The sequence below is a fragment of the Desmodus rotundus genome, chromosome 7 (genome assembly GCF_022682495.2).
Source record: "Desmodus rotundus isolate HL8 chromosome 7, HLdesRot8A.1, whole genome shotgun sequence".
Lineage (NCBI taxonomy): Eukaryota > Metazoa > Chordata > Mammalia > Chiroptera > Phyllostomidae > Desmodus > Desmodus rotundus.
Window position 1 is genome coordinate 77,717,189 of NC_071393.1, and position 10,119 is coordinate 77,727,307.

Genomic DNA, 10,119 nt, shown 5'->3' on the forward strand with positions numbered 1-10,119 from the left:
CTACATATTTAGTTTATTTTGTTACATTTTGAAAAACTTAAAACAGGAAAAACTTTTTAAACATATTTATTTAATTGGAGTGCTATAGGGAATTATCTTTGTTGGTGACAAAGTAGACTCAGAAATTCCTAAGATCTCTGAATCCCTTGAGTCCAAATGCAAATTTGATGACTGGCAAAAAAAAAAAAAAGTTTCTTTCTAAAACTGCAAATACATGCTATTAACCCTCAGATTTTTGAATAACTGGAGAGGTGTTAGTATAATTTAAAGTAACTGTTAGCATGCATACATATTCAGTTGTCTCCTGTCTTAGGTGAGTTTGCTACTATTGGAGAAAAATTATCAGTAGTGGCTTGTACATGCATGCTGTGTCTGCTTCACCAATTTCCTCATATCTAAATGTTTATTTAAATCCTTTTGTTTAGTCTTATTTTCTCAAAGTAGGACCATCATTAAACCTTTTAGAGACAGATTATCATATAACTAAAAGTATTCTTTATACTAAGGGGGAAGAGTTATTTATGTTTTGTCTGGTTGTATAATTCTTGCTCTTTGCCATCACCACTAGCACTGATGTATTTAAGGTTGAGTTTTCTTGGGGTGTTGTTGCTGCTGTTAGAACTAAGATTTCATTTGTGGAAAATGCCCCATTATTGAAATTGCATGATTGAAAATACAGGTATAAGTAGGCCCTAGCTCCTGAAAAAATGTTTGGCATGAGATTAAGACATAAGGAAGCCAAACTACCAAATAATTAATGTATATAAAAAGTGATTTTTGGAAAGTGATCTGTATCACTTATTAATAACATACAGAGACTGATATTTTTGAGTATTTAAGTGAAGATTATATAATTATTACAGTTTCTATTATAAAATCTTTAATAGCTTTTTAAAATGATAAAGAATTTTTCATGTTAGTATCTGTCATTGGTGAAACATCAGTTTACATGTTCAATATGAATTCATCATTTCATTCAGTCATTGTTTTTTCAGGTGACCATACACACACACACTAAATTAAAAGATGGATGTTTGAGAAAAGTTTAAATGATGGAATGTTTTGGCCTCCACACCTTTTCTCAAAAACTGTAAGGGAAACTGGAAACATTTTTTTTGAATGACAACACAGAAACATTCCTTCTTATATATTCCATTCTGGCATATACAGGGGTAGGGAGGCTGTGTGGTCTTCTGGTTAGAGCAAAGGACTGGAAGCCAGGAGGATCCTGGCTTCAGGAAAACTATAGCCCAAAGCTTAGGTCCACATGAATTTCCTTTCTGAGACAAAATAAGTCATAACCTCTAAACCTATGGTATGTGTGTGTATATATGTTTCAGTATAAGTTGTATGTTTTTAGAGGTTGATTTTTTTTAGTTAATTTGTTTTTGTTTTTATGTTTAGGCACCGACTTTTTCGTGAACATTGTGTTTGTGTACAAGGAAACTATATAAAAGACTTAAATATCCTTGGAAGAGATCTTTCAAAAACTATAATAATTGACAACTCACCACAAGCCTTTGCATATCAGGTAAGAAGACAGTTGCTAAACAAACTCAGTCTGGAAAAAAAATCACAATGAGGACAAATGCTGCCAAACAATATAACGGGAGAAAAGGATTTTCACTGGTGGCATTTCCCTGTTTAGTGTCACATTTAGAATTAGAAATGCCAAATTGGCATATTCCTTGTGAAAAAGTTTCTTTAAAATTAGTACAACATAAAGAAAAATCTGAGCAGTAAATGTGAATAAGAAGGGACTATAAGGTATACATCATTTAATAGCTTTCTTATGAGTTGTTCTAGCAGTAATTTGATTGTAAACATGTTTGAGAATTACGAATAGTTGTTTTTCTGGTCTGATTTGACTTAAATATTGAAATAATAATTTGACATTCTTAAATATTACATATTGACTGTTTTGTTGATATTTTTGTACCCTTTTTAATATTTTATTTATTTACTTATTTTTAGAGAGAAGGGAAGGGAGGGAGAAAGAGGGAGAGAAACATCAATATGTGGTTGCCTTTCATGTGCCCCCCTCTGGGGATCTGGCCCTCAACCCAGGCATGTGTCCTAACTTGGGAATTGAACTGGCGACCCTGTGGTTCATAGGCCGGCGCTCAATCCACTGAGCCACACCAGTCAGGGCATGTTTTACATTATAAGTATATTCATGTGACCTGTTTGAGACTTCCTTCACAATAAATTGGTATAGAATGGTGATGTTGGAAAGTGGGTTGGATATAGATAAAACAAGATCTACCTTTAACCTCTATGTTTTAAAATGTCCATAATAAAAAGAATAAAATGGGTAGACTGCCTATGGTATTGAAATATGTTCAGTTTAAGTCACTTTTTATTTGCTTGCATTTTGAAATATGTTTTTAAGAATTTTGGGAGGTTCCTAGATAAAATCATTTAATTTTTCCTCCATCTCAAACACAATGTTCCATGTAAATGTTTAAATAAAGATATTTTATCCTAGAGATTATTTACTATAAAACAAAGTTTACATTCTTATTTTTGGACTCTTCAGTGAAATAGTATTGAGTCGATTTGTTATGTTCCATTTTTTAGATTACCCTGCTATTTTGGGGGAATAAAACAAGGAATGGGACATGGTCCCTATGAATAAGTATATGCTCTCTAATAGTATTCTCTGTTTAGGTTGGCAGTACCCCTGCATTCACAATGCCTAGCATTAACTAACAGTAACTGTTCCTTGAACGAATTAAAGGAATGTTTTTAGTTACATTAATGCAAAATTTGTTTTAATGAATATTTCTTGTTCAGTTTTATATACACTAAGGTGCAATTATGCTGAAAACCCAATTAGGCTTCAATTTATTTCTTTTTTAAGCTTTTCCAAAGTAGGCAAAATGTAGGCAAAAAGGATTTAATTACTTATTTGTCATTTTAGCTATCTAATGGAATCCCTATAGAAAGCTGGTTTATGGATAAAAATGACAATGAACTCCTAAAATTGATTCCATTTCTGGAGAAGCTTGTAGAACTGGCAAGTATATCTTACCTTTTTCTGTTATGTTTTTGTTGGCTCAACTTGATTGAAATAAATCTTTTAAATTGCTTTAAAAAGTCAGTGTGGTGGGAGATTAGGGCAAAGATTGAAAAGGATTACATACACTTGTCAACCTTATAAATTATATTTAAATTATACTTATTAATATTTTAAAATTTATAAATGAATATTTTTATTTCACTGGGCTTCCTCTTGCAAGTCACTAAACTACTTAAATCAGTTTCATTTTGCTTTCATAGCTCAGGTGTAAAATTATTGCTTATGCTACTAAAACTATACTGAAAATTTTTTTCCTGTATTTAATGTGGATTCATTTTTAAACTAATATATGAAATAGAATTCAGTGGCTTAACACTTTTACCTAGCTTTTGATTTGGTAAAAGCAAAACCAAACTAGACGCTGTTACTGCATAATCATTCTTACAAAATTAAAACTTTTAGTGGCAGTTTTTAAAAAGTGTAAAGTTAATTCTAAGCTAATTGCTTCTGTGTAGTACATTTATGTTTGGCAAATAAAATAAGTTGGAAAGTCAATAGTGATACACCTTTCTGTAAAGTAAAAATGTTCATAATGCTGTAAGGATCATATCTTTGAAATTACATGGCCTTTAAAATGTCTTTTTCTCTACGCAGAATGAAGATGTTCGACCTCACATCAGAGACCGATTTCGCTTGCATGATTTGCTGCCCCCTGATTAAGTGCAAAGACTTGTCAAATCACTGAAGGGGGAGAGAATGCAGGACCCTTTTGGACTAAGACAAAACATTGCCATTACTGTTGAAATTTTGCATTTTTGTACCCCGTCTTGCTTTTCTTATCTTTGGTGCCCAATAATAATCAAGGGTTACAGAAAGAGACTTTATCTCAGATTGAATACATACAGTAGGTAGGCTAAAACAGAAGAGTCTTTAGAACTAGTGCAACTCCAGTGAAATTTTTTTATGTACAGGACATCTGCAGTTTATAAAGAATTCTGTTTCTGCCACCAGCAGTTTGACCTGTAGTCACACAGGATTTTATGATAATAACAGAGATGAAAATGGACTTTTATTTTCTCTCTGTTTGGTGCTCTAAGTGGGTTTGTAGCCACTTTTCTGTTACTTTAAGATTCTCATTTCAACAGGAATGGCCAGTAAAAGTTGTTTTATTTTTCCTGTTAAGGTTTATAACCTTTTTACATTTTTGACCTGTATTAGATTAGAATTTCATTATGCATTCCTTTTAGTTGAGGCGCTTCATAGTTTTCTGGAAATAGTCAATTTTTAGTTTTTTATTATACATTTGAATGGCCGTTTTCCTGCTTTGTCTGCCTGCATATTGTATATTTGTTTAAAAATATTCTCTACTTTTAGTCCATGTAAGTTTCATTTAGAAAGACATGCATTTATATTTTGTTTCTGTAATATTCTACTGTAGGTGAAATCTTTTCAAAAATCAAGAGACTGGGTAGATAAGAATATATAAATGACTAATATTCAAATGACTTAAACCATTGTGATGGCATGTGTTTCCAAATGGTAATATCTTGCGATGGCACACAGATTTAATGGATAAAGGTATACCTCAGACTTCACTGTGCTCACCAATCTTTGAGGAGAATGTGTTTGGTCACCTTTTGGGCTTGATTTGGTTACTGCTGCCTTTGGTTTCCTCCAGGAATGAAGTATTCAGCACAGTGACTCGGTGTTTTTAGTTACTTTGCATGGGCTGGTAGTACCTCTGTTATGCTCTCGGTTACAATCAATTTAAAACTCTGTGTAACAGTCTTGGTACCTTACAGTAGCTATGCATAATCCTGTGGCACAGTAAACTCCCAAGCCACCGATGCAGTTAATATGCTCTCATAGTGGTTTTTCTATGCTATATGAAAATAGTCTTCAAGCCTTGGTTCTAGTCTAATGCAGCTACCACAAGAGGTTGATATTTTTATAGTGGCGTGTAATCTCCTTTTCGGGAGGCTTTTTATGGAAGGTAGAATTTGTAAAAGTTAGTATGCTTTGCCTCTCAACTGCATTAACATGCCACAGGCTCAGACTGTTTTTGTGTAAAGGATGTCAAAGAACGGCACTTTTTCTAAAGAGAAGTTTGATATTTTGTATGCTTGTTAAGAAAGTACAGTATTGGAAATTAAAGGTGGACAACTGATAATTGAGGAGTATGTCACTTAATTTTTTATGTATATTACCTGTTTACTTGTACAACTTACTGTACAAATTACATGCAGCTTCATTTTCAAATGAATCCTTAAAATAAGGAAATCTTTTTAGGAAAACATTTAATTTTTGTATTTTTGATTTTAAAGGCATGAGTTATGTCAGTTTTCAGTGTATTAATGAAAATTTTAACTTTTCATCAGGTTAAGTGTTTTCTTACTATATTATCCGTTGTGTATGTAGTTAGCATATTGTGTCACTGAACTGTTTAAAAATCTAGCATGTAGAGCAAGCCTGTTTTGTGGAAAATCCTTATTCATTAAATAATCATGGCAGGTTTTCTGCAAAAAAAAAAAAAAAAAAGCAGAAGCATTTGCAATTCCGAATACTGTTTTTTTTTTGTTTGTTTTTGTTTTAATTTAAAGAAAGGTATTTTGCTTGCAGGAAAAAATACTACAGACTCATTTTAATGAGAATCTTTGAAATGTATTTATCTTTAGGGCATCTGGGCATCTTTATGCTGTTTGTCTTCTGTCTTTCTTGAAATAAAATGTACATACGTTACCTTTACATATGCTCTTGCTCAAAATTGTGAACCTAGTTACATTTTCCTTGCTCCCTTTTTATGCTCAAACAGCAAAATCCAAAAACTATATGAGATCTACACTTTCAGCCTGCATTATAATTGCTGAAAGCTTTTCTGATTAAGTAGATACAGTCCCAAAGGGCTTTCCCATAATGAGAAGGGAAATGTAAGCACCTATACCATTGTGCCAGTGGGCACTTTAAATAAACACTGTTTTCAGTCCCATGTTAGGGAGAGTTCCCTCAAGTCGACTGACAAATGGATCAAGCATAACGAGATTCTTTAAAGAAATAAAGTAGGGGAAATTTTGTAAGGCCTGAGAAAATTTCTTGAGACTAGTTTAATACATTTTTTTTCATTACTTGACTTGAGTCATTTTAAATTTAATAACAAAATTTTAAATAATTTATAGAGACAACTGTCCAGGTTCCTCTCACATTAATGTTTTATCTTCTCATTACCCCTTTTTAAAAATCTGTTTATAGATGTTATCTTAAACACTTCTATTCAGTTAAGTGGAAGTGTACGAGTATATTTTATGAACTGAGATGTGCCCAGCCTCTACAGTTCACGCAGGAAACATGAACTCTTAAAAACTGACTATAGTTAATGCAGGAGAGATGGATACCTAATGAGACACAGTGAAAGTGACCTATATACACATTACAGTTCTGAAGTTCATATTATAATTGTGCTATTTCCAGTGATAAATGTCTGACTTTTAAGACATTCTTTTAAATATTTGTATTATTGTTAGAATGTTTTAATCAGTTGTGTTTTTAATTCCATGTAATATATGTAGCCCTAATCAGATTTATATTACCAAATTTCTCCTTGGGTCTTAAAAGAATTAATAACAATTTGAAATCATAAATTGTTTTATATTAGCTAGTATGTATATTTATTTACCCGATGGCTTTATCTTGTTTCCCAAAATTTGGGGGGAATTTGTTAAAAGCATTGTGACTTCTATAAATGGCTATTTTCTTGTAACTGTCAGTGAAAATGTATGTGTACATTGTTTTTTTTATATTTCTCTGGGTTTTTGGTTTTGTTTGTTTGTTTTGTTTTTAGGGTTAAACATAGCATGGTTTTTTTTAAAAAGTTCTCTTTGGCCAATGACTTTTTCAACTAGATACTACTTTCATTCAGCCTTCTAAAGAAGTTCATTTTTCATTGTTTTGTTCAGTCAAGTTACCTGAAAAACAGAGACTTCATCTCATCATTGAAGAAAGTATTTCATTATTCCTACAAATCTTTACAGCGAGCACAGAATTCGTCATAAGGACCAGATCTTTTCCACGTCTTGTGTCAATCACATAAATATGAAATGTAAAGGACACTGAAGCCTTCATTTAATTGTACTAACATGATGGTGTTACATACTACATCATTAGCTAGTTAAGGTTTTCTGACCTGATTTCTCTTTGTCTTCATAGATATTTATTTGTTATCTCTTTAAATCTTGTCTATCTAAAATTAACTTAGTTAATAGTTACCCACCGAATAACTATGCCAAGCAACTAGGAAAGAATGTTTATTTTATTTCCCCTTATAGGGGAAGAGTGGACTGGGAACAAAAATGTATGGGCCAAAAGGCCTTAGGTTGTCATTCATTCACTTTCTTATTCCTCTCATGACCTATGTTCGAGTGTAGTATTTTTTCAGTGTTGATGTGCTAATTATGTCATTACTTTTCATGTCTTCCCCTGAGTTGAAAGCCTGTTAGGAACTTGTATGAAATACATTTTAAATATTCAGAATAAGAATCACAAAACTCAGTATCTTATATTTAAATGCTACTTAAATTATTGGAATCCAAGTCTCACTCGCTAGGATACATTTTTATAAAATGTTTCTCCGTATCTTGAATTGAAATTACTTCCCCAGAGGCAAGAGTTCTTGGGATGTGTGTTTTGAGAAATTGGGATAAGAAAGCAACAAGATTATACTTACTTATGGTTTTGATATCAGTTTGATATTAGTACTTTAAAATACATCAGTTGTTCCCAAACCTGACTGTTCATTAGAGTTACTCTGAGCTTTGGAAATAGATTTCTGAGGCCTAACCCCTGCAAAATTGTCTCATTGAGTTTACAGTGAGACCTGATTGCTCATGTTTTGTTGGGTTGTTTTTTTTTTTTTTTAAAGCTCTCCAAGTGATTCTAATAATCAGGTTTGGGAAATCACTGTTTTAAAAATGTGAGTAGTTTGATGGTAGGCAACAGAATAAAAGTTTACCAGACATCTCTGTGATAGAGGTTTTTCGTTTTGTTTTGTTTTTTAAACTGGGACCAGATTTCACAGAACTTATTCAAGATGCATGGAGGAATAATAAAGAAGATTGAAGCTACTGCTCATTATCATTCTTTCATACTTTTTAAGAATTTGCATTCCTAGCACTTGGAATAGTTGATCATACACACAACTAAAGGACATATCCCTGAATGAGACCCTTATATATAAAGTGTAAAATATTTCACTATTTTTTTATTTTATAAATCTTTGTAGAAATAAGCAATGAAATACTACTTTCATCTTTTGAAATGGGATTTTTCAAGGCATTGTCCATTTGGCATTAAGGTAGGGGGGAGTTAATATTCTCTCTGCCTTTTTCCATGTGAATCAATATGAAGTCATGGACATTTAAAAACCTCAGTTTAATTTCTACATATTTACTATGCAGTATAGCCATGAACAAGCAATGTAGATTTAGTTTTCTCATCTTCCAATGCCCTGATCACCCTACCTCACAGGGTTGTTGTGGGGATCAATAAAACTTTTATGGAAGTACTTTTCTTTGATGATATTTTATCAGCCGTTAGGAACATTGCAATATTTAACTATTTGTATAGTGCTTTTTGTTTACATTTTTTTCACGTTTCTTTTTTGATGACCTTTAGGATAGTCCTGTAAGGAACAGAGTAGGTTACAGATAAGGAAACTGAGGCTCAGATAGGGTTGTGACCCAAGACTTCATAACTGTTCTGGGGGACTTAAATTCAAGTATCACTGCATCATGCTCTTTCCCAAGGCCTTGGCATTCTTGTAGAAGCATGTTGATAAATACAAAGCTTTCTCAAGTTTATAAATCAATTTAGCCAACAAAATGTTCTTATAAAGTAATATAATAACAATGTGAAAGCTTGTGGTACAAACTACGCCCTAGAGTTTAATAATCCAATTTCTTAAACTAGAAGGAAACTCCAACTTCTAAGCCTGCCTGTTTATTTTTCAAAGAAGGAAATGTGTCTACAAAAGTCTTCCCTGGATCACAGAACTGGGGTTAGGATCTAGGTTTCAATTACTATTACTCAGTGGAATGACTTTAGGAGGAATGACATTCTTAATTTGTTGAAATACTGTGTGCAGAGGTGAAATAAAATATTTGAATAAAATCTGAATAAAGGAGTTACTTTTAAAGCAAAAAATTTTAAATCCTGACCTGAGGATACGTTTATTGTTTTTTAGAGAGAAAAACGTTGATTGGTTGCCTCCTTGTATGTGCCCTGACCAGGGATCAAACTGGCAACCTAGGTATTTGAGGTCAGTCCAGAAGGTATCCAGCCATGTAATATGAAAAATTGAGACATTAATTGAAGAAAATATAAGAAATGTTGTACATAGGAAAACGATGCCTCAGTCCCCTTCTCAGTAGGCACCTTGGGACCTTACACAGTTCTCCCAATTGCCATCAACTGCCCCGTTGTATTTTTCTGAATCTCATTGCTGGTCTGAAGTCTCTTCCCTTTCAAAGGTGGTTTTAGTTTTGGGAAAGGCCAGGAGTCACAGGGCACCGAATCTGGGCTGTGGGGGCCAAGTGACCTGGTAATTTGATATTTTGCCAAAAGTCTGCATGAGATGTGATGCATGAATAGGCATGTTGTGATGAAGCTGCCAATTACCAGTTGCGCATAACTGTAGCCTTCTGAATCATCTGAGTAGTTTCCGGAATGTTCAAGCTTAACGCAAAATTTGATGCAGATTCATTGCTCTACTCAGTCATTTTGAATGCAACAGCCACACAGTACACATGCTCACTCAAGGGCATATACCGCCCCCACTGACTAGTACAGTGAAGTCGTCATTGTTTCACGCATGCACATTCCAGTCCACTCTCCTTGGCTGCCCAGTTACATCAGTGTTGCTCAAACCATTCTTGTTATATTAACAATAGCTGGACTTTTTCTGGAGAGACTGTATACCCTGACCAGGAATCAAACTGACAACCTTTCGGTATGCAGGATGACACTCCAACCAACTGAGCCACTCTGGCCAGGGCAAGAAGGGGTTGGTTTTAAGAAGTAGAGTTAAGATGGCAAAAAAAACCAGATTA

General features: G+C 33.4%; 1 protein-coding gene across 2 annotated transcripts in view; it reads left to right on the forward strand.

Annotated features, from left to right (window-relative positions):
- CTDSPL2 (CTD small phosphatase like 2) overlaps positions 1–8,576 on the forward strand; it is an 87,967-nt gene extending 79,391 nt beyond the window's left edge. For both annotated transcript variants that reach the window (XM_045201393.2, XM_024567544.3), the window contains exons 11-13: positions 1,405–1,531; positions 2,924–3,019; positions 3,677–8,576. In XM_045201393.2, the coding sequence (XP_045057328.1) occupies positions 1,405–1,531; positions 2,924–3,019; positions 3,677–3,742 (289 nt within the window). In that variant the 3' untranslated portion in view covers positions 3,743–8,576. The remainder of the gene's footprint in view (positions 1–1,404; positions 1,532–2,923; positions 3,020–3,676) is intronic.
- Positions 8,577–10,119: the final 1,543 nt, after the last annotated feature.